Source organism: Helobdella robusta (assembly GCF_000326865.2).
Source record: "Helobdella robusta unplaced genomic scaffold HELROscaffold_42, whole genome shotgun sequence".
In the NCBI taxonomy this organism is placed as follows: Eukaryota; Metazoa; Annelida; class Clitellata; order Rhynchobdellida; family Glossiphoniidae; genus Helobdella; species Helobdella robusta.
Window position 1 is genome coordinate 565,480 of NW_008704981.1, and position 26,956 is coordinate 592,435.

Sequence of the window (26,956 nt, forward strand, 5' to 3'; positions counted from 1 at the left end):
GGTGCTTGGCTGTAGCAGAGACTTGATTCAAATGCAAATAGATCCCCAATTATCACATACAATGTGTGTTAGGCATGGATTCCCATGTATTCACATATGTGTGTGTGTGAAGCATGTTGATACCTGATAAGTTTGATAATAATTAAATAAATAATACCTCAATTGATTGCTTTTGATCTTCTAATGCCAAACTTTTAAGGACAAAATTTACTAAATTATCATCAAATCTCTGATTTTTTTGTTTGTAACTAAAAGAGTCAAAACAAATTTTTCTCAGAGAATCTTTATCAGAAACCTGTAAAACATTATTAAACATTTTAAGTAAAAATAGAAGTTTTAAAAATCAGCCTAATTTGTTTGGGTTTTTATTTTTAAATTCAGTGAAATAAGCATGGTGAAAAATTAACATTGTTAATTTAACAACAATATTAAGACAAATATGTCACCCCCACCATGTAATATTAAATATCTCATCTTAATCTTACTTATTTATGAACCTAACAACACCTGAATCTCCACTTACATTTTCTTATGACTATATAATATAAAAAATTTTAAAGTCAATCTTATCTTTAATTTAATTTTAATTTAATAGTTTTTAATCTATTTTTTTTACCAATCTCTAAAACTAATTTACATACAATTGCGTGTGTGCGTGTGATCATGTGAGCGCTTAGAATGGGGCGGACGTATCTGACATATATCCATTATGATCACCTGATTACAGATTAACAAATCACTGATTGTCAGAAAACAAAATAAACAAAATAAAGATAGACATACATAATACACAAATTAACATTTTCATACACCCAAATATACAAACATTAAGTAGGAGATTTAGGGGATCCAAATTCATTTTTTCATCTTTTTGGACGTTTTAATAGATAAAATTAATTGAAAACTTAAACTTTAGAAACCTAAATCCACTTTTAATTTTTTTATCGAGAATCTATAGACATATGGAAAGAAGTTGGGATTTTTTGATAAAAACTTTCAACTAAAAAATCTTTTTTTGCAATGAAACTAACGGAATTTAAAATATACCTTTTATTTAATTATTTTTCTAAATGCAAAATATCTGATTTATATTTTTTCAATTGTGTTAATTTTGACATTTTGCTCTCTACCTCTTATCGAAGGCAGGCATGTATGTAGGAAGACTTCTCAACTTCCAGTCTCAGTAGAATATGAGGAAGAAAAATGAAGTTCTTAAATTAAGGAAGCATTAAGATTGTTAAAATGACACATTATGATACGGTAAACTGTATTTTTTCATTAAAATGTCAAAATACACCTCCATCTCAGCCAATCAACCGTGCAGCTTTCGACAAATCTTTTTCATAATAAAAATTATTTTTCACAAACTCACAAAATACTTTAAAACTCGATTAAAAAGTTTTAACCATATCAGTGACAGGGTTTTATTATAGATAAATTAAGCCCTCTCTTGCAGTTGCTCTAACGTATGAGAACATCAAACCATGAAGAGCTGTGTGCTAATCAGCAGCCCGAATACCCATCAGAACAGTACCGCAGCTTTGTTCTTTCTACAGTATCCACGAACTAATTTATTAGTTTGTGGTATTTTTATTTATTCATAAGGATTGTTAGTCTCAATCGTCTGGATTTGCAATCCGACACATACCGCTTTCATATTCTGTCAACGAATCCCAGACAAACATTCGTTTTTTTTTTGGCAAATTATTTTCTATTAAAACTGGTTCTTAACAAATAATCGATATATATATATATATATATATATATATATATACACATACATATATATACAGACTAATTTCTTAACAAGCTGTTTCTTGTAATAACAAAACGTCATTCGGCGATGAAGACGACGACGACGATGAAGAAGATGATCTTGTCGCTAGTAACGATGGCGATGATGATGACAGATTTACACCCTTATTAGTATTATCATTATCAGCAGAAGCGATTGAAGCAGTAGTAGCCGTGACACGTGTAGTTGAAGTAGTTGTGATGGTAGTATAAGTATTAGTAACAAAAGTAGCGGCTGTAGTAGGTGTAGCAATTGTAGCAGCATCATCAGTAGTAGCAACAGTAGCAGGAGCAATAGCAGTACTACTGCTGTTGTTATTAATATTATGATTGTTATTATTATTGTTATTATTATTATTATTATTATTATTATTATTATTGTTATCGTTACAATCGTAATAATCAAGAGACGATGACGTAGATGACCCCGGCAGAAGGGTAGCTGATTTAAATCGGTTGCGTAAAAATTTTGACGGCTGATTTGGCTGCTGACTCGGCGGCTGTTGTGGTTGCTGCAGTTGGTGTTGTGGTTGTTGTGGCTGCTGTAGTAGATGTTGTGGCTGCTGTAGTAGATGTTGTGGCTGCTGTGGTTGTTGTGGTCCTCCTGAATGTTCGTGTGGTCGTTTCTGTAGTTTTCTCAGCTGCAGTTGTTTCAGAATTTCCATCTCCATTTGGAGGCTGACAAATTTAAATAAAAGGCAAATAAATTAAAAAAAAACTGATATATTCATTCATTCATTTATTCATTCATTCATTCATTCATTCATTCGTTCATTCATTCATTCATTCATTCGTTCATTCATTCATTCATTCATTCATTCATTTGGTGAGAGAATACATACAACAGCTGCTCTTCATAATTCATATCTCGCTTGTTCAACCGTACAGTTTTCTGTCCACGATTCTTTAAAACGGAAATAATGATAATGATAATAATAATAATAATCATAATCATCATCATCATCATCATCATCATGTTGTCCATCAACATATACAAAACTACAAAACATAAACCACTACATCAGCATACACATACACTTCTATTGAGATTTTCGCTACCATCATCGTCATCACCATTATCTTCTTTACCACCACCACCATCATCGCCACTTCCACCACCACCACCATTACGATCATCATCATCATCGTCGACGGCGACGTTAAAATCCGAGTCGGTTAAGTAGTTGGCCCATTTAAGCGGGAGATTCGATTCCCCGGTTAGAGCTGCCATCTTGAATAGGACCTCGTCTACTTGGTTCTCTACTTCTCTCATAGTAAATTCCTGATGACGATAGTGAAGATGATGATGACGATGATGACGGTTATAAAGATGATGATGACGATGATGGTGGTGATGATGATGGTGGTGGTGATGATGACGATAATGGTGGTGATGATGATGGCAATGATGATGGTGGTTATGAAGATGGCGATGAAGATGACGTCATAGCAATGTCAACACGATCATGACATATTCACAACGATCTGAAGAAAGAATTGATAGCGACGATGAAGATGATCATACTAATCATACGGATAACAACAAAAAACAAAAAAAAATCGAACGTGATACCAATAACAATAATAATTATAATAATAATAATAAAAATGATAAGAATGATGTCGGACAATGATAACGATAGCCAGCCTCGAACCATCCACCCCCAGGCAGAAACTAACAGGAAGTAGTTGATCAAAGACTCCCATTCGATCATCGCCATCGTAATCTTCGTTTCCATCGAAACCGGAACCGGAAACGCCCCCAGCGCACTTATTCACCAGTTTAAGAGCCCTGGCCACTTCCTGCAGGTAGAACTTCAAATTTTCGCGCGTGTCGAAGATCACCTTGGTCTCCTCTTTGAAGAAACGTTGGTTGTTCTGCAAGAAGGCCTTTGTCTGTGGAAAAAATAGTGATGGTATATAAATGTGAGTGCGTGCGTGCATCCGTGTGTGTGTGTGCGTGTTTTGTGTGCGTGTGTATGTGTACATCATTGTATATATATATATATATATACATCGTTTGATCGTGTGTACACGATTACAGTACAATTTCAAAAATATTATTTCTCCGGCAAACAAACAAACGACACAGAATTAGTAACTTAAATTGAATTGGAAAAAAAAAACTGACGTAGGATATCACGATGACGACCGCCAGAATCAGAAACAGCGCGTGAAAGACGAACCACACCCCCATCCCCATTACGTCATCGTACATCACGTGATCCCGTGAAGTCAGATGACCGGACGACGTCACGTGGTACGATGACATCATGTGTCTGGAAAACGTTAGCATTGAGAATGCCTGGCAGAGGGTGTGGCCCACGTGAACGAAGTTGTGATTGGTTGACGAGAAGAGGACCCGCCCACACGAGGTGAATGCCCCCAACCAGATGATGATGATGATCTGTTTGTTTTTGACGGTGACGATGATGATGATGACGTAGCAAATAATTACGACAATGTGTATGATAAATTACTATGCATAAACAATAGAAGAAATAGAAGCCAACTTGTCAATAAATCAGTAATCAACCTATTGGCCAATCAGCCAACCAACCAACCAACTAATTAAACAGCCAACCAATCAATCAATCCATCAATCAACCAACCAACCAACCAACCAACCATTAGAATAAAGACATCAGATATGGAGCGATAGAAGACGTTGATGACAGAAGCGAACAAATTCAAATGCTTCAACACTCTCACCAACGAGACACAGGTTATGATGAGTATGAGGCTCATTATGAAGCTTAACACCTGAACGTGCAAATGATTGAATGGTTGACCGGTTGGTTAGTTAGTTGGTTGACTGATTGATTGATTGATTGGTTGGTTGACTGATTGATTGGTTGATTGATTGATTGGTTGGTTGATTGGTTTGTTTGACAGATTGATCTGTTGATCGTTTAATTAATTAATCTGGCGATTTAAGGTTTACTGAATGGCAGATCACTATCATTAGGCCTAATTGATTGATTGAATATCTAATTAATTAATTAATTAATTAATTAATTGACCAGCCAGCAATCTAACATCGTCGGCATAATCAACAGTGTAAACATCCACACTTCTTTCCTGATATGACGCAAACATGATGTCATCGAGGGCGGACGATAATACCTCGTAACGTTTGACGTAACAGCATAGAAAGGAGAACGACAGGACAAAGATAATAAACTGCGAAATTGGTTTAGAGAAATGGATGGATTGATTAAATAACTTTTTGATAAACAAACACAAATATTAATAAATTAATGAATTATAAGATAGACAAAATGCACCAACGAATGAACAAATGAATAACCATCACCACCATCATCATCATTTTCATCGTCATCATCACAATCACCATCATTATCATCACCAACTTCAACCAGGAACCCCAATTTGAATGCTTCTCTACCGCCTTTTTGAACGACGTTCAACAGTTGAGAGTACATCTTACCGAATGTTAGAACGAAGAATAACAGCTGATTGATGGATTGGTTGGTTGAATGATTGGTTGATGGATTGATTGATTAGTTGGTTAGTTGAATGAGTGAATGATTGGTTGGTTGAATAAGTGAACTATTGATTGATTGATTGATTGGTTGGTTAATAGATTGATTCATTGGGAGTATGAAAACTCGATTCAATTTCGAATGATTTATTAATAAATTATTCAACATATGGGCTTTTAAAAATATCCAATCACTAATTTTATGAAATAAATTCAAACAACTGACCAAAAGCCAAAAAACCGACCAACCAACCAACCAACCGACAGACCGACCGACCGACCGACCGACCAGCCAACCGACCGACCGACCAATCAATCAAATCAACCAACTTCACAGGCGAACAGAACTTTCTCCCAGTCACTAAGATATCTGCAAACGGCAACGGATGAGATTTTGCTACTGGGGAATCCCCGATTCAGCGGCGGGATTTCCAGAGAAAGTGCAAGTGACGTAAATAGATCGGACGATGGGTGGTAGAAGGTCAAGGTCAGAATGAGAGCGGCTGTATGTTCGTCGATCCATCCGCTGTCTATAAGGTTCCTTAATGGTTCCGTCCTGTGTCCGCAATACAATAATAATAATTTTTTAATTGTTTTATAATAATATAAAATAACAATAAATAATAATTTTAAAATAATTGAATAATATTTAAAAAAATAAAGAATACCACTGGCCTATTGAGTTTTTTCAAATCCAGTAAAAATCCATCGCCACTGTATGAGGCAAAAATCCCGTGATAAGTCGAGAGCATGGTTTCGTTTTGCTGTCGGTATTTCCAGATCTGGGAATTCCCAATAATCGAATCAGCTCCGGTTTTTGGTTTAGTTTCTTTATCATTGTTTGGTAGTGGTATTTCAACAAACTCCTCATATTTCTTTGTTGTTGTTGTTGTTGTTGTTACTGCAGTTGTTGTTGTTAGCGTTGTCGTTAGTGTTGTTGTCGTTGATGTTTTTATTGATGAAAATGATGTGACGTCATTGTCATTATTATTATTATTCGTATAATTGTTGAGATTATTTTCCACAGTAACTCTAGATGAAACATTACCATTCATAAACACAAGGCTAGTAGTGGCGTAACTAACATCATTAACATTATTTCGATTAGTATTATTGTTATTATTATTACTGTTATTATTATTATTATTATTATTATTATTATTATTATAAAAATCACCATCGTAAAATGAACCGCGAATTGCGTGTGCTTCTTTATAAACCGGCACACACAAGATCCTATTCTTATTACTATTAAGTACATTATTATTTTTATTATTGTTGTTATAAGTATTATTATTGCTATTGTTATTGGTGGTGGAATAAATTGGCGTAGTGACGTTAAAGAGAAGGTGGATGTTGTCGTTGGGGCACCGGATGAACCTGACACGATGTTGCTGTAAGGTTATGCCACCCACTAACATGTAGCCGTTCTGATCAGTGATTGGTTGGTTTGTTGGATAGTTGATTGATTGGTTGATTGATTGGTTGGTTGAATGATTGGTTGGTTGGTTGGATGATTGATTGATTGGCGGCTGGTTGGCTGGAGAATGTTCATTGGTTGGTTGGTTGACTGGTTGGTTGATTGATTGGCTGGAGAATGGTTCATAAGTAATTCATGAACGAGTTAGTTGTTAGCTGTTGGGTTTATTGATTGATTCGTTGGCTGCTGCGTGATTAGTTAAATGATTGACAAACACCCAAACAAAACACAACAACATCAACAACATCAACAACAACAGCAACATCAACAACAACAACAACATCAACAGCAACAACAACATCAACAACAACAACAACAACACAGACCTTGTAAGAGTACTGCAGAGCGTCGGCGAACACACCAGCGTACCAGGCGTCCCAATCGTTGAAAGTCGTTACGTTCATGAACGAATTATTATGCCCTGGTCTGAATGAATGAACGATTAAATGAATGAATGAATGATAAGACGAATGAATTGATGAATTAATAAGTGAATGATTGAATGAACGAATGAAAGAACGGTGATTGAACAAACAAACATTAACAACGATCAAAAGATGAACAGACTTAATGAAATTCTCTTTGATGGCAGAGTTGAGCCAGAGGGTTTTGTGGTTGTTAGATAGACCGCAACTGATCAACAACACAAGAGCCAGTTGCGACAACAACAAAAATACTTCCCTGGTTTTGTTATTGGATGATTGATTGGTTGATTGATTGATTAGTTGATCGATAAGTTGATTGATTGATTGATTAATTAATTGATTGATTAATTTACTAATTGATTAATTGATTGACTAATTGATTGGCTAATTGATTGAATGACCGATTAAAGAATGAACGAATAACTAAACGACTGATTGGATGAATTAAGATATAAATGAATGATTAAATCAATGATTGATTGATTGAATAAATGAATAAATCAATCAACCAATCCATCAATCAACTAACTTAACAAACGACATAGCAATGTTCTCCTTCATTTTCTGATGTCTCGCCTCGATGAGTTTCTGCTCCTGAGGCGGTCTAACTAGACGCAAGTACCTAGACCGCTGTCTCGCCAGTAGACCCTAGCGATGATAACGATGATGATAAAAATGATGATGATTATGATATTAATAATGATGATGATAATGATACTGGGATTGATGGTGATGATGATGATGATGATAACGGTGTTGATTGTGACGGTAATGATAGTGATAATTATGATAGCGATGGTGATAGTAGTAGTTGTTGTTGTAATAAGAATGACCTGTTCAACATCAGCATCAACATCAATCTCAGCCTTGTCTAGTCTCTCATTGGTTAACACCAAATCGCTGTCTCCGCCCACTTCCGACTGACGACCAATGAACGAGCTGGATTCTGAGAGGTCAAGGAGACCGTCATTATGATGGTCGAATGCTATCATGCTATTCCGGTACTTTATCGCCGTATATAACGTCATTAAGAAGATCTGATGGGGATGATGATGACGACGACGATGATGACGACGATGATGATGATGACGATGATGATGGTAGCAGTTTAGTCATCATCCAAACAATTTGACTTAATTGTACTTATCAGATATATTAATTGAACCTAAACGATTCTTGTTCTCACTTCTTCTTAACTCGTGTTAAATACTCTTTCGCTAAATCTGCATTTGCTTTTTCTGGCCATTTTTTTCTAAAACTCTCTACCTCCTTCTCTGACTTCTTCTTCATCACTTACGAAGTTCAGAGCGGATCTCAAGACCCACCCAGGAGCGCTGTTGAACATCGGGGAAATAGCGCTTTATAAACTAATTGATTGATTGATAGATAGATAGATTGATTGATTGATAGACAGATTGATTGATTGATTGATTGATTTAAAAAAATTATATTGAACCTTTTAAAAAACAATCATTTTGTCAATTATTATTAAATATTTTCATTTCTTAATGGTTTATAACAAATTTATGAGATTAACATTTTTATTTGTTTACACTGATGTAAAAGGTTTCTTTTATATCCGTGTTTGTTTAGGCGAAAGCGTGTTATAATTATTATTTTTGGATTTCAATAATTTTTCATTTAACTTATAATTTTGTTAGTTATTTTTCCTGGAATGAACATTAATTTTAATTTTCTTTGGTTCATGTTAATTTTTGATTTCGTTTTATTGCTTGATTTGATGTCGTTTTTCTTGGTGGCCATATAAGCCTTTGCACTTCTGGTCTCCGTAATAAATAAATAAATAGATAGATAGATTGATTGATTAATTGATTGATTGATCACCATCATCATCATCGTCACTTACGATGATGGGTTGGTTGATGAATATGCACATCACCAAACTGAAAAAGACCGATTGCAGCCATAGTAATGATCTCGTTGTGCTGAATCTGATGATGACGATTATGATGATCACGAAAAAATTAACCATAGAAAGATGATGATGATGAAAAAATACAAGTTAAATGTTGACCACCATCGTTCTATTAATTAACCAATTCATACATTTTTTATCCATTCATTCATTCATTTATTCATTCATTCGTTCATTCATTCATTCATTCATTCATTCATTCATTCATTCATTCGTCCATTCATTCATTCATCATCACATCATCATCATTATCATCATTATCATAATTACCCGAGGGTAAAATAGATGCAGCCAGCCAGACAGCCAATTGTAACCAGGGTGACGATCGACCACGTGACGTAAACAAACCCATATGGCAAGAGACAGCGTGTCTGCTTCACCGGCGGTTTGTGGTTGTCTGGGGGTGGTGATGATGATGTTATTATTTTTTACTACTACTACTACTAATACGATGACTACTACTACTACCCCCACTACTACTACTACTACTACTACTACTACTACTACTACTACTACTACTGCTACTACTACTACTAATAATAATAATACACAACCACTACTACAAAACAACCACTACTACTACTGCTGCTACTACTACTACTACTATTACAACTACAACAACAACAACTACTACTACTACTAGTATTAATTATTCAAAATTATGTCCCACCTGATATGACAGAGCCGTCAGACTTAACGGAAGACCTGTTTGATAAGGAGTAACCAAATTTATTCTGAGAGAAAAAGTGGTCTGAATAAATCGGATGATGTTGTTGTTGTTGTTGCTGCTGCTGCTGTGGCTGTAGTTGCTGTGGATGCAATTGCTGCTGCTGTTGCTGCTGATTTTGATTCAAATTTGTCGTTAACGTCGCCGTTTTGGAGACCTTTTTCTCAAAAACTTTGTGTTGCTCTGATGTTGAATTTTGAAATTGTTGATCGTGTTGTTCGTTTTGTTGTTGTTGATGTTGTTCATTTTGTTGTTGTTGTTGTTGATGTTGTTGTTGACTAGATCCATCATCATCACCATCATCATCACCACCACGATTTACAGAATTTTTAATGGCGATATCACTGCCTGATTTTGTCTAATTTGAAACAAAAATATCCCTAGTATTTTTATTTATATTTTTAATATATTATTATTCTTTATTTTGTTATTATTATAATTATTAAAAGTAATCATTAAAACTATTATCAGATATTTAAATTTCTAACGGTGTCTGAGTCGCTATTGGATGATTGAAAGCCAGCCAAATTCATCGTTATATATTCGGAACATGGTAGTTGCTCTCCTATTGGCTGAAATTCTTTGCGGCTATTTATATCTCCTTGCATGGCTACTGTGATTGGCTGAATGGCCTGACATATCATTTGTGAATGTATGAGAGAAGAAATGTTGATATGTGTTTGATGAGGTTGTTAAAAATAACTTAGTAGTTAAAGACGTGATAGTAAAACCAACTGATCATTCAACCAACCGACCGACCAGCCAGCCAGCCAACTAACCAGCCAGCCAGCCAACCAGCCAGCCAGCCAGCCAACCAACCAACCAACCAACCAACCAACCAACCAACCAACCAACCAACCAACCAACCAACCAACCAACCAACCAGAGTGCTTTGAACAACACTTTCATTTGACTGATATTGTTTCGACCTCAGCCAATCAATCAGCAACCTCCATGAATTCAGCCAAGCATTTTCAGACATCGAATTATTCCGTCTATGTTGTTGTTGTTGTTGTTGTTGGGGTTTAATTTGTGGCGTTGTTAAGTTCTTGTCGAAGTTTCTATTCCTAAAAACCTGCGTTATCAACACGGTTTTAAAATTATTTTCCATTGTTGTTGCAGTGTTGCAGTAATATTTTAGTAAAGTTTTTCGGCATCATCATTATTACAAGCGTCATCTTCATCATCATCGTCATCATCTTCATCCTCCCCGTCAATATCATATCATCATCATCATAATCATCATAAATCATCATCACCATCATAATCCAACCTTGCACTTTCTAAAAATAAACTGCAAGAGCAGATTAAGAGGCGTGGCCAACAAACAAGCGACCACACCCACTACAATCTGATTGGCCGCCAGACCTAAGAACTCATTCAAATCGCCATTATCGTCGTCTTCTAGTAAACCACAACTAATACTATTATTATTATTATTATTGTTGCTGTTGTTGCTGTTCGTGACATAGAACATACAAGATACGAAGGCGTAGGAGGCGAACAAACACAAACAACATGACAAACGCTGCGAACGGGTGAACGAGGTGTAGGAGGGCTTGGTTATCAGTGAGAGCCAGAGATGATTGTTCAGCGTGTACTGTATACATTTCGATCTGAATAACTGGAATGGCCGGTTTGTTGTTGCTGTTGTTGTATTGTGTTGGGGTAGTTGTTGTAGATATAAGTTGTTTTATTATCCAGCTAATCTGCCAACCAATCAACCAACCAATCAACCAGCCAGCCAACCAACCAACCAACTAACCTTGGAAAAACCCAGCCCCCTGTCAAGAGTGAAGGCCTCACGTTCAACTTTCCCATCACCTTTCTCGACAGCAAACCAACGTTCAAATGAAAAATAAAACGTGTCGCCTGTGCGATGATGATGATGGTGATGATGATGATGGTGATGATGATGGTGATGCTGATGATGGTGATGATGAGGGTGATGATGATGGTGATGATGTTTTGGTGATAATACGAAGTAGTGCAGATGGATGAAAATACCAAAGTGACAACAAAATGAAAATGATGACAACTCGCCTGTAAAGAGGTCCTTCACGGTAACTCTACTAAGAAACCAGCTGGGCGATGCACCACTGTTGTTGTGCCAGAGTTGAACTTTGAAGATAGGACCCAGGTTCTCTGGGAAGCTGAATGAATGAATGAATTAATTAATTATGATAATAACTGAGTGAGTGAAAAATGGATGAATGAGTATTGTTCACTAAATGACTGGATGAGTGAGTGAATGCCAGATTCATCATCATCACCATCACCATCCTCATCATTATCATCATTATCAACAACAACAACATCAACATCAACAACAGCATAAAAACATCATCAGCAACAACATTGTCAACAACAATATCATCATCAACAACAACAACTGACGTCATATGAAAGACATCTCTAGAGTTCCTCTGAAACAGTCGACTATCATCACAAGAACTTCCATCCTCATTACAAACATTGTTGTTGTTGTTGATGTTGTTAAAATTTCTCGACATCATAGTTGATGTTGTTGTTGTGTTGGTTGTTGCCAACATGGAACTTGATGTTGCGTTCGTTGAGCAGATTGTTGGCGTTGTTGCTGTTGTCAGCTCTCTTGTCTCACTCATCCCGTACTTTCCGTGTAGAACTATGCTCACCTGTCAATCAATCAATCAATCAATCAATCAATCAATCAATCAATCAATCAATCAATCAATCAATCAATCAATCAACCAATCAATCAATCAATCAATCAATCGATCGATCGATCGATCGATCGACCGACCGACCAACCGACCAATCATTCAATCAACTAATACAGTGAATGAATGAATGAATGAATAAATGAATGAATGATTAAGTGAGTAACAGAACCAAGCCATAAACACCCAACAACAACAACAACCTTAGCAGTAGTACCGGCTCCGGCTCTAGACCCGGTCTCAACGACAATGAGATATTGTTGCTTGTGTTGTTGCGAGTTGTCGCAGAGCCGGACGACGGCTGACCTTTTGATGTCCATCTTGTCTAAGCTTAGGCAGACTAGCAGCAGACAGATGTAGATTGTTAAGACGATGGAAATTATGATGACGGCCAGATAGTTGTCATAATCGCTGTTCGTTTGTTTGTTTCGTTAGTTCGTTCGTTTCTTCATTCGTTCATGCATTCATTCATGCATTTGTTCATTCATTCAATCATTTGTTTATTCAATCAACCATACATTCATTCATCTCTTCGTTCATTTATCCATTCATTTATTCAATCAAATCTTCATTCAATGAATCATTATTTGCGTAAAAGCTGTATAAAATTCATCTCTTCATCTCTTCATTCATTCATTCATTCATCCATCTATCCACCATTCAACCAATCAATCAATCAATCAATCAATCAAACAACTGACTCAGGTTCCGACTGACTGCAAACGTGAGTGAAACCAACGCCGAATGACGTCACCTGACTTGAAAAACTCGACCCTTGGTTACAGCTGTTATTATTATTATCATTATCACCATCATTATCGCCATCATCATCGCCATCATCACCATCATCGTTATCATAATTATTACCATCATCGTAATCACCATCTTTATCATCATCACAACTTACGAACAAACGACTCGTCTCGGCTCTGATTGGCTATCGACCAGAGAGGTACATCCATCATCCGACCAATCAAAGATGAGAGAATTTAGATGAACGCATTCGACTGACCAAACTTTAATTTCGTAGTTACGCATTTTATCGAAGAGATTTTTTACCTGCGCGGGTTTTCTATGCAACTGTAGCGACAGACTTATGAAGAGAGTGACCTCTTTATCTGAAATGTGATTGGTCAGTTAAGGGGGTTTGAAAAAATATGACCTCCTTATTTATAATGTGATTGGTCAGCTGAGGGGAATGAAAAAAAATCTGACGTAGCTTATAAATGGAACTAACATTTCACAGTCAAGAACAGCAACAACAACTTCAACAACAACAATAACAACATCAACAACAACACATACAACAACAACATTAACAACAACACAAACAACAACATCCACAACAACACATACAACAACAACAACATTAACAACAACAACAACACATACAACACATACAACAACAACAACATGCCATCAATTTACTTGTTTTAAACGGTTTCATGTCAAACTTGTACAGAAGTTTATCATGGGACTGTTTAACGAAGGAGTATCCGTCGTAAATCGTTGCATCTGGAGGACTATTTAGTCTAGAGACACGTTTCGCAATTTAATAGGACTATTTTGAATAATTGAAATAATAATAATAATAATAATAACAATAATAATAATAATAGCAATAATAGTAATAACAAAACTGTCCACCTCAAAAGCATAACACAGGGGTAGGTAAATCTCCCTTCTGCTATTGGATGAAAGTCAAGTTCAATGTACACTACTTCATCGTGATTGGCCGGCAGGGTGACGTTATGAATATTAATGACCTCGGTCGTCAGAGTATATGAACTAGTGGCATTCTGAAAAAAGGGAAACAAACATGGAAATGAATAAATAAATGAATGAATAAATAAATAAATAAATTAATTAATTAACTAAATTGATTCCTAATTCCGTACGAAGATGTTAATTAAATTAAAAGCGATGTGGAACCTACCTCGAACAAAAACATACCCTCACCTTTCCATCACCATCTCCCAAAACGATATCATTACTATCATCCCTCGTACTCTCTCCAAAGACCTCACTATCGCACGGGAGGCTGAACGTTAGCGGTTCATTTCGCGCCAAATCGCTGATCTCTAATTGGTTGTCCTGGCAGTCACTGATCTTCAGCGATAACACGTCCGCTGGTTTCTGTGGTTACAATAATTATTTTATTATTTTTTTCATTATTATTGTTTTTATTATAACAATTATGATATTAGATTAGTGATATTTTCATTATTTTATTATTTCTATTATTATTATTATTGTAGTAAAATGGAAGCGAAACAGAAGTTTTATTATTTTATTATTTATATTATTATTATTATTGTAGTAAAATGAAAGCAAAACAGAAATAATTATAACTACAAAAGACATTGAAATAAAAACAAAGAACATTAAAAAACTCACCAATAAAGTATTTCCGCTAGCGATTGTATCTTTACCATAACTTTGAAAAATGCCGTATTCTGATTGGTTGATGACCAGAGCGTTGATGACATAACAAGCCTTCTCATTGGTCGGTTTAAAATTAGCCCCAAACCAATTATGATTCACATAAGAGCTAACGCTATAAGATGATTCCAAAGATTGTGGTAACATTGGTATATTTAGATATAGGGTATCCGTAAGCTTCATTTTCATTGGTTGATCGCCTTTGCTGGTCAGCAAATAGAATGAAAAAATTGGATTTGCTTGAAGATGATTGGCTGAAGGTTTAAGATAGGAGCCAATCATGTTGAACTTGGCTTGGTGCTGTGAGTGACAAACAATGCCATTATAATATTTTAGTATTAATGTATCAATATCGCAACCACCATCATCACGATCTTAATCATCATCATCAACACCTCCTCTTCATCATTATCCCCATCGCCATCATTACCATCTTCACCACCGCCATCATCCTCATTATCAAAACTCACGGTCAAAATATTATGAATGCTACTGATAGCTCTATCAGACAGCATTCTGACCCTGAAATCAGCTAAGGTCATGAGGTCACTCAACCTGTACATATCATATATCTTGTCGTCGTTGTCTCTATCGTCATTATCGTAATTGTAACTATCATAATCGTTATCATTATAAATATCGTTATTTGTAGTAGTAGTAGCAGTATTAGCAGTAGCAGCAGTTGCAGCAGCAGCAGTAGTAGCAGTAGAAGTAGTAGAATCATTTGAGTTCTGACTGATGTAGTAATTGTAGTTATTATTGTTATTATTTTTACTACTGTTAACGTTTTTATTATTATTATTATTATTTGGTGAAATTTTCAAATAATTCATCGCGATATTAGGAGAAGAGTACTTCAGCAGCCTGAAATAACGTGCCACCAAATCGACGGCCCGATTTATAATCCTATTGTGCTGATCTACGTTGTTGACGTTGCTGATGAGTTTGTTGATGTTGACGTCATCGTCGATGTTGTTGTTGTTGTTTTTGCCTAGTTGTGTCGCGATTCGTTGCAGTACCGTTGAAAAGTTCTTCAGGACCCGGTATGATACCTAATGAGTAGGGCGGTGATGCACAGCTGCTGATTGACTGTTTCGCCAATGATAACGTGATGACGTGATGAAGAAGACGTTGATGACGATGACCAAAGTTATGACGATGAAGATGATGTACAAAAGATGATAATGATTGATGATAAAGATGACGACAAAGATGATAATGATTGATGATGAAGACGATGACGACAAGGATGATAATGAATGATGATGAAAACGATGACGATGAAGATGATGACAAAGATGATAATGATTGATGATGAAGATGATGAAGACGACGACGATGAAGATGATGATTAAAACCAGTAGTAACCTGGAAGTTATCTGATAACGCTGAAGTGAAAACATCCAGAACATTCTCTATCTCGTTCTTCACAAAAAAAGGACAAACATCGTCAGTATCATCGTTAGTATCATCATCTGTATCATCATCTTCACCATCATTATCATCACCATTAACACCATCATCTTGATCATCATCATCATCACCGTCGTAAACATCCAAATTATTATCGATATAACGTTCCATTTTATTTACCATCCACCACACCACCATCCTCATCATCACTATAATCATCATCATCATCACCACTACAATCATCATCATCATCATCGTCACCATGTTTCTGATGATGAGATTTTTGCTCAGGGCCTGTACGACTTTGTTGAAAATGAATTTGTTGCTGAGTAGCACTGATGATGATGCCGGTGATGATGTTGTTGATAATGATGATGTTGTTGTTGATGATGAAGATGTTGTAGACGATGATGATGATGTTGTTGATGATGATGATGATGTTGTTGTTGATGATGATGATATTGTTGTTGATGATGTTGTTGTTGATGATGTTGTTGTTGATGATGATGATGTTGTTGTTGTTGATGATGATGATGAGGACGATGTGAGAAATGATGAAACTGATGACGGTGGCAATGGCCATGATGATGACATTAACGTAGGCTCAGATAATAACGAAGCTGATGATGACGACGACAACGACGAATTCAGCCATGGTGATGATAATGACTCAAATGATGCCGATGATGACGTCAATGATGACGCGAGGACACGTGATGCGAGTTTAGCGTAGGACAAGCCTTTATGCAGATTGCCGTATTGAACCATAGAATTGAAAGTTTCGTTGAATGAGTGTACCCTTGGTCTGGTGATAATGATGGTGATAATGATGGTGTGGTGATAGATTACGATGATTCCTACCCATCACCAATAACATTCTCTCTATCATCGTCGTCATCATCATCATCATCATCGTTATCATCATCATCATCATCGTCGTCGTCGTCACCATAGTCTTCATCATCACAATCGTCGTCATCACCATAGCTATCACCATCATAATCATCATCAAAAACATCATCCTCCTCATCATCATCATCGCCCGGTATAAACTCACGGGGGTCCAGGCAGCACCTGATAACTTTGCAGGCAGACCTGCGTCGTGGCTCCGTACTTGTCCGATATTCTCAAGTCTAAGTTCACTTTTCATCATATTTTAATAATAATAATAATAATAATATAATATTAGTAAAAATTATGATACCTGTGTAATTATTTTCCAAAAATCCTCTCGGTAGAGAGAAGTTAATTCTACTGCTCAGACCTCGATACAATAAAATCGATGATGACGAAGACGACGACGATGAAGAAGATGATGATGAAGAAGACGATGATGAAGAAGACGATGATGAAGAAGACGATGATGAAGAAGATGATGGTACTGAGTATCTCAGCTCGTAATACATCGGCAGATCCTAATGGTAATAATTATAATTAACCGCCATCACCATCATCGTTATTATTTTTATTATTATTATTAAAAATAACAAGAACATCTCTATCCTCACGAACATCATCTTTCCAGTTGAAACAGGAAATAGATAACGGTGACGTCATTTCAACAAGACTCATATTATTGGCTGTTGGTCTGAACACGCAGAGGCCATTTGACGGCGATTGGTTGGTCGATATGTCGATCATCGTCCAGCTGCTACGATTGGTCTCTTGGGTTGGTAGAAAATCACGTGATTGGTTGATTTATTGATTGATAGGTTAATCAATTGGCTGGTTGAAATTTTATAAAAAGCTTTGTTTGTTTGAGAAAAAAAATTTAACACCAAAACACATTCAAAGGACTACCGCCAACTAACTTTTATGCTTAACAACCAGCTTCACGATGTATTGAATAGTCTGAAGCAGAACATTTGGCACCACCCTCAAATACCTCTTGTCGGTATCGATACCGACATACTCGTGACTCTGTAGTACCCGCTCCGTTCGGTACACGCGCGGAAGATCCGACAGATACAACGGTACATTAAAAGTCGGTACGATTGTAGTAGTAGTAGTTGTTGTTTGAGTAGTAGTAGTTGGTGTTTTTGGCGGTCGAGATGAAGGTGGTGGTTGTGGTAGAGGGTGTGGCGGGTGGTTGGGGTCAAGCATGGGTTCTACTTGCTGTCGCGGTCGTTCTATTTCTATGGCGTCTTTGTTTTTTAACAAAGTGGTAGCAAAGGGATTGCCATTTTCTTTTGTATCGTTATTATTATTATTGTTATTATTATTATTATTATTATTATTATTATTATTATTATTATCATTGTTGTTGTTGTTATTCCTAGCGTCCTTTTCAAAGAACTTTGAGCCGAAGTTGAAGTCATCCTCGCCGGAAAACGGAGAGAATGGAGAATCGTTACTCTTGCCACCGCCAACACCACCACCACCACCACTACTATTACCACTACCACCACTACCACTACTACTACTACCACCATCGCCAACATTACCATCACTATTATCAGACGTCATCATACGATCATTGTCATAAATTAAATTATTATTATTATTATTATTCTTACTATTATTATTGTTACTGATTAGTGTGCAAGTGTAGTTGCGTCGGAATTTGAATGGCAGTGAGACCAGGTTGTCCATCGAGCTGATTGAACCGTTCGGAAGTATACACGATATGCTTTCTGTGTGTGTATGTGTGTGTTGGTGTGTGTTGGTGTGTGTGTGTGCGTGTGCACGTACGTGTTTGTTTGTGTATAGGTTTGTGTGTGTGTTGGTGTGTGTGTGCATGTGCACGTACGTGTGTGTATGTGTGTGTGTTGGTGTGTTTGTGTGTGTGTTGGTGTGTGAATGAGTGAATGAGTTGTGAGTGAACGAATGAATGAATGTAAGGATGAGTGAAGTGAAGAAATAAATGTGTGTGCGTGTGTGCGTGCGTGTGAGTGAAGGAGTGAATGAGTTGTGAGTGAATGGATGAACAAATGAATGGATGAGCGAGCGAGCGAGTGAATTAAAGCATGCATGCACCAATTGAAACATTGAAAAGCGAACATATGAATGAACGAACGAAGAAATGGATGCATGATCTAAAAAGCAAACGAATGAGTGAAAAAACTAATGAATGACTGAAGAATAAATAAATGCAAGAACGAATGAAGAAACTACAAAAAAACGGAATAAAACAACAAAAACCAAAAAACCAACTTTTTGTTAGGCCAACCCAATCGAAATCTCCAACATCGAAAAGGGTCCATTCATAATTGTAATCATCATCAGCATCGTCATCATCATCATCATCCTGCTTTCTGACGACGGCTTCTAGCGTCAGGTAGTCGTTCGTGTTGACGCGACTAGCCACACATTCGTGGCACTTGATTGAGACGCTGGTGTAGCGATTGATTGGTTGATTTCGATTGGATGATTGATTGACTGATTGACTGATACACAATAATGGAATAAGTGATCGATTGGATGACAGAATGATTGGTTGATCGCTTGAATGAACGATAGATTGATAGATAGTTTGATAGATAGATAGACAGATTGATTGATAGATAAATAGATTGATAGATAGATTGATTGATTGATGGATAGATTGGTAATGGATTGATTGATTGATTGATAATGGATTGATTGATTGAATTAAAAAAATTGATTGATTGACAGATCAATGAAAATATCGACAGTGAAGTGAAGAAGATACATAAACCAATGTCAACATCGATAAGACGACCACTCACTCAAAAGATCTTTCCGTCTGCAGGGTCAACAACTGCACGGCCACACCCTCCCCTCGACCAGCCCTAGACACAGAAACGGCAAAAAAATATCCATCAAAGACCCCTGAAACATTCGCCAGTTGGCTGGTCGTCAGCTCAAACCTGGACAAGTTGAGTCGGGGTTGATATCCCGATCTAAAGCAGGGATCGTGTTGGGATCCGTAGATCTTACAAGTCCATTGGTAACTGATTGATTGAAAGGTTGATTGACTGATTGATTGATAGATAGATTGATTGATTGTTGATAGAATGTTGATAGATAGATTAATTGTTGATTGATTGATAGATAGATAGGCTGATTGATTGATTGATTGATTGATTGATAGAATGACTGATTGATATATAGATTGATTGTTAATTGATAGATAGATTGTCTGATTGATTGATTGACTGATTGATTGATTGACTGAGGTTTCGAACGACTAATTAACTTTCTGGTTAATTTACCAGCCGTCAACAAATTTATGTGATGTACGTTCTTAACATATAACTAGCATTTCTTGAGGGCTGATATAGTAAAACCTAAATCACACCTGACAGATTCGGTAATAATAAATAACAACACAAGACTGAATAATAAATAAATAATTTAACTGATAGATAACCATAAAGATTCCTGGCAAAATCTCAATAGATAGATGCATGATGCAACGATAATACATGTACGACAGAGAGATACTCGATAGTATCGTGATATATGTTTGATATATGATATAAAAATAAAACAAGAACGTTTATCCATTTAAAATGCCCACGCATAGATCGCATTTATAGACACCATCATGAAGGAAACATCGCTGCATCGTTTTTAAGACACTCACACAAGAATTGAACTTAACTTTTATTCACGACAAAAATGACAATGAAAACCAATAAGAACGCACCCACCACAACGACAACTTTACTAACGTCAGGTCAGACATTTCCGGATCGTCCGGATCGTACGATCCGGACGCATCCATGACGACGAATCCGTGTAGAGAGGCGGATCTGTGGAAGCCTCCAAAAATATGAGCCACCAAGTTCGAAGGAACGACGCTAAACTTGTAGGGCCTTTTAGCAGTTGCGTATATTATGCTGTTGGCTACGGAAACCTGGTTAGCAGTGGGTTGGTGTCACTGTGATGAAAATTAATTTCTACCTCTCTCTCTCTCTCTTTCTCTCTCTTCTTTTCTCTCTCTCTTTCTTTCATTTTTTCTTGCAAACTTAATAATTATTCTCCTTCTCTCCTTTATCTCTTTTCCGTTCTCTTTTCGAAATTTCTTCTTTTTACCTATAGATATATTTATCTCTTTGATTCTTTCTTCTGTCATTCTTTTATTTCCTCCATCCATTCATCCATCGACCTCAAAAAAGCAAATTAAATAAAAAACGAACATTAAGCTGAACGGAATATTTGCCATAGCTCAAACTGTAAGGAGCTATAATTAGAATTGTGCTGTGGCCCTTGTCTGATTGGACGATCGAGCCCGTGTTTACATCCGTCACCGTCCAATAGAAATTGACCTCTTGCAGCACGTGACAGTCTATAGTGACGAGAACTTCTACAACTATCTCGTTCGAACGACTGAATGTCACCTAGGAATGAATGAAGAAAATTAAAATAAAAAATGAAGGAGAAATAAAATAAAGGAATTAAATGCCACCAAATGAGAAATGGGGAATTAAAGAGAGAGAGAGAAAGAGAGAGAGAGAGAGAGAGAGAGAGAGAGAGAGAGAGAGAGAGAGAGAGAGAAAGAAAGAGAGGGAAAGAGAGAACAAACAACGACAAACCAACCAATCAACCAAACAACCAACCAACCAACCATCCAATCAATCAACCAAACAACCAAACAACCAACCAACCAATCAAATACATCCGAACCAACATTATTAAAAAATGAGTTGACAAATGACACGTCAGGAGCCTTGCAGTATGCATCAACGACAAAGAAAACCGAAGATTCAAGGACACTAAATAATGGTGTCGATAGGTTGACACTGACTTCGTAGCGTCCTTCCCTGATTGGTCGGTTGTTTAACGTTTGTGTGACGGGATTGGTTGGTGGTCGACAGTAGTTAGAATGTGATTGGTCAGTAGTTTTTAATCGATTGAATGTGATTGGTCAGTGGTTGGTCAGTAGTTAACCAATGAGAAAATGTGATTAGTAGGTTTTGAATTACGATTGGTTAATCGACTGTAATTCGTGAAATGCAATAGGTCGTTAGGCAATATATGATTAACTGAAAGAATGAAATTGGTATATTTTGATTGGTCACTCACTTGGAGAAGACATGCTTCACTTTATCCAATCCCAAACCGGAAACGACACCGCCATTAACCCCCCTACCGGAAGTGACCCCACCAGAGTCGCCGAAATTCCACGTGTAATTAAAAATAGGCAACTTGCCCGAATGACTCGCTTCGAATTTCAGCAAATTATTTGGCAGAAGTTTGGAAGAAGTGTTGACGACTTTGAGGTTTTTGATCGGCTGGATGACGTTAACGGTTACTGATGATGATTGTGATTGTGGTGATGATGATTGTGATGATGATGATGATCTCGATAAAGACACTGTTACGGTGTATCTGGCAAAAAAATTAACAAAGCCAAAAATTTATATAAAAATATATTTAACAAGGCTATCATTTATTCATTCATTCATTCATACATTTGTTTATTTATCAGTCTACAGACCAATCAAATATAAAATCAGTCAATCAACCAGCTAGCCAGCTAGCCAGCCAACAAACCAACCAACCAGCCAGCCAGCCAGCCAGCCAACCAACTAACCAACCAACCAACCAACCAACCAACCAACCAACCAACCAACCAACCAACTAACCAATCAACCAACCAACCAATCAATCAATCAACCAGCCAACCAATCAAACGATGGCTTACATCCCACTCCTGAATAGCCTGTATACAATCTTCCTCTGCGTTGTAATAAAAGAATCATCACCGCTTTCAATCGCACGGTAATTATTATCATCATCATAGTTTTTATTATTGCTATTATTATAATTATAATTATTTTTATTATTATTAATAATAACAGCAGCATAAGTTTTTTCGTCTTTTTTTACATTCAAATTTTCAGTCAAGTCACCAAAGACATTATCCTCATCATTAACGTTACCGTCATCATCTCCTCCATTATTATTATTATTATTTTTATTATTATTATCATAATTAACGATATTGTTACTATCATTACTATCACCGTCGTCGAAATTATCATCATCATCACCGCCATAATCTGATGATAATTGAGCCTTTACTGACCAATAGTATGTTATCCCATTTGGTGACGACGACGACGATGATGATGAAGAAGATGGTGATGATGATGATGAAGATGGTGATGATAATGATAGACCGAATGGATATACGGATACAGAACATGATATCGTTGAGTTGGATAGGATTGATATTGGACTACATGATAAGCTGATGTCTGGATGAGTGAGTGAGTGAGTGAGTGAGTGAGTGAGTGAGTGAGTGAGTGAGTGAGCGAGTGAGTAAGTGAGTGTATTCAGTGAAAGAGTGAATGAGTGAAAAATGTTTCAACTACCATTAAAAATAAACACGAACGTATAATTAATGAAAACAAATAGGACAACAACAAAAACAACAGACAACTACAACAGCAGCCACAGCAGCAGCTACAGCAGCTACGCCAGCAACAGCAGCAAATACAGCAACAAACTTCTCAAGGAATCCTGATCGACAACATGAACGGTAGCACTCGTTGTTGCATTCGAAACATCATTTCCCGCCGAAACAACAACTTCGTACGCGCCAGATTTGTCGTACAAGTGGCTGATAGATCGACCTTACGATGATGGTGATGATAATGTTGGCAACAGTGTTGATGATAATGTTGGCAACAATGGTGAGGATAATGTTGGCAACAATGTTGATGATAATGTTGGCAACAATGTTGATGAAGTAGATGCCGCTAAAGTTACAGATGATGATGATGAAAATAGTGATAATGATAAAAAAGAAGAAATTATCAACAACAATAACAACAACAAAATAGTAATAATAATAATAATCAAAAACCTGCGTCACAAAAAAACTCTGAATCCCCAGTGGTCCAATTAAACATCAAATCTGACCCTTCCTTGACCTCGACCTCCAAGAAGGTCATGACCTTCGACACAGTTTTAATGGTAGACAGGCTTCTATTGGTCGTCGAATTTTTAAATTTCAAGCCGCTGATTGGTTGCTGAACGGTTATTAATAGATCCTTTGATATGATTGGTTGGCTCATCATAGGCGAGGTGACAACGGCTTTGATCCTAAATCTTCCAACTGATAAGATAATGACGATGGTGACGATTACGATGGTGATAATAATGGTGGTTAAAATGATTATGTGTGGGCAGATGATGATAATGATGATCAAACGAAAATAAATACAATTATGTATGTTTACTCAAACAACAAACAATCGAACGAACGAACGAACAAGTAAACAAACAAACAGCAGACAAACCTCTTTTATAGTTGTAGCAAAACTTGACCACACACTTCTTACACGTATCACCTTTATGGTAACCCTTACCATCACCATCACCATTATTACCACCAGCATCATCATCATCACCACATCGGCAATGGACACCATCGTGCATTTCGTTGTGGCCTTCCTCATCACCATAGTCCAGCCTCAGCTTCCAATGTCTTACTGAGTTCGGCTTTCTGTAGAGAAGTAGGATTGGCAAACGTGAAACACAAACAAACAAACACACACACACAAACAAACACACACATACAAACAAACACACACACAAACAAACAAACCAACCAGCCAGCAAACAAACAAATGGACGAACGGACAAACAGACAAACAAACGAACAAGCAAACAAGCACAGACACACACACACACCACACACACAAAAACACACTCAGACAAACGCATATTAAAACATACATCTCTATGGTAACTTCAACAGTATCACTGAAATAAACGACTTGTCTGATGGGTGGTGGTGGAGATGGAGGAGGTGGAAGCCATGAAAAAAGGGGTGGCGGTGGGGGTGGTGCGGGTACAAAAGCCTCCCAACTATTCAACCTCAAAATGGATGCGTTGCCCATTAAAGATATGGTGAAAACGTTTTGTGGTGGCTGTGGTAGCGACACTGACAATGAAGAAGATGATGAGGACGACGATGGTAATGGTGGTTGCAACAGCGATGTGGATGAGTAATTCTGTGACGTGTTATTGACGTCATCATCGTTATCGCCACCGAAATTGTTATTAACATCGCTGCTATCTAACTTAATGCCATCTACTGGAAATTTTTATTTGAGTACATTAAAGATTAAACTGAAAATGTCATTATTATTGAAGAAAACTCAAAAAAAAATATGAAAATCAATTAAATTCATCATCCTAAATACAAATATTTACAGTAGTTACATATAGTTACATATCACAATTACTTGTAAAACATTCTACAGATCAGTACGATTACATAAAAATACATTTGGAAAGAAAGAAATTTCTTGGCTAAATTTAACTTTCTATCCCTGCATTGATTTCAAAATATAACAAAACATTGCGATAGGGTTTATAATCAGTCACATATGAGTGTTTATTTGTATTTATATTTGTATGCATAACTGTGTGTATAATTGTGTATAATACACATCAAATGATCATTCTATAAACAAATGCATAATGGCATACAACACAAACTCTATTCCTAATTGTGATTCTGATCATAAATTGTGGTTAGATAGTAACATCAATAGCAATTTCATTAATTTTAAAAGTTAAATTTTGACAAATCATTCTTTTTATAGGCATTAATCAGTACTATAATGTGTATTATACACCATGTATATAGTTCAAATTATATTATATATATAGTATAGATAGATTACATTACAGTAAACCCACTACTAAACTAAAATACAACAACAACAACACACGTCTAGACGACATTTTCCCCGAGATCGGGGAAAATGTCGTCTAATCAACAACAACTATTCCAACCAATTAATAGATAATACCATAAAACATTATATCAACAAAACCGATTTTCTTGTCCCGTGCCACACTGTGTTGTGGAGAGTTATATCGGCCATACGAGAACTACTCTTTCTAGAAGACTCACCATGCATACACAGAATGGTGCCATTAAGGACCATATGGAACAGGTACATCATCAACCGCTTACGAGGAACATATTGGATCCCAACACAACGATCCTTGAATATGAACCCAATCCAGTTCGCCTCAAAATTAAAGAAGCCCTTCATATCAACAAGCATAAACCCTCACTCAATAAACAATATAACAGCTCTGATCACACTTTGCAATTGTTTTCCCAATATCACGATCTCACACCTACTGTTGCCGTTGGGGTTAATTCACAGGATCTGCGTGTACCACAACGATATGAATATCATTCTACGTTGAATACATTTCAACCCATTAACACGCAGTTTGTGACCCAGCGTCATCCGACAACCGTCATTGCGTCGGTGGATGTATTATGTGATACTTAATATTTGATCTATACATCGATATGTATCTTGCATGTACATATATGTATTTATATTTAACTATGTATCCGTAGGTCTGATGTGGAAACTCGTATCACACATATTCAACCGCAATAGTTGTATTCACAACGCATACACAGCAATATTATATATCTTGCGCACATGTCATTCGTAATTAGTTTTCACTAACGTTTTTCAACCATGTTAAAACTTTTATAAAATTTCTATATTTTAATTATTTTACTAAACATTTTATTTAAATTACATTATTTTATTTATATAATCTACATAAACTTTAGT

General features: G+C 36.5%; 1 protein-coding gene across 1 annotated transcript; it reads right to left on the minus strand.

Moving 5' to 3' along the window:
* Positions 1–1,698: 1,698 nt before the first annotated feature.
* Positions 1,699–6,022, minus strand: HELRODRAFT_193081 (hypothetical protein). The gene is made up of 10 exons (XM_009025528.1): positions 5,975–6,022; positions 5,630–5,855; positions 5,169–5,270; positions 4,834–4,977; positions 4,423–4,557; positions 3,926–4,201; positions 3,475–3,690; positions 2,831–3,076; positions 2,637–2,698; positions 1,699–2,472 (listed from the first exon to the last, which is right to left on the minus strand). The coding sequence occupies exons 3-10, from the start codon at positions 5,238–5,240 to the stop codon at positions 1,803–1,805; spliced, it is 1,821 nt and encodes a 606-aa protein (XP_009023776.1). The 5' UTR covers positions 5,241–5,270; positions 5,630–5,855; positions 5,975–6,022; the 3' UTR covers positions 1,699–1,802.
* Positions 6,023–26,956: the final 20,934 nt, after the last annotated feature.

Coding starts and splice junctions, on each gene's coding strand:
- HELRODRAFT_193081 (XM_009025528.1), bottom strand. CDS start 5,240: ATGTACTCTCAACTGTTGAACGTCGTTCAAAAAGGCGGTAGAGAAGCA. Junction 4,202..4,422: donor CTGATGTCTTTATTCTAATG/GTTGGTTGGTTG, acceptor AAAAACAAACAG/ATCATCATCATCATCTGGTT. Junction 3,691..3,925: donor TCGTCATCGTGATATCCTAC/GTCAGTTTTTTT, acceptor TTTTTTCCACAG/ACAAAGGCCTTCTTGCAGAA.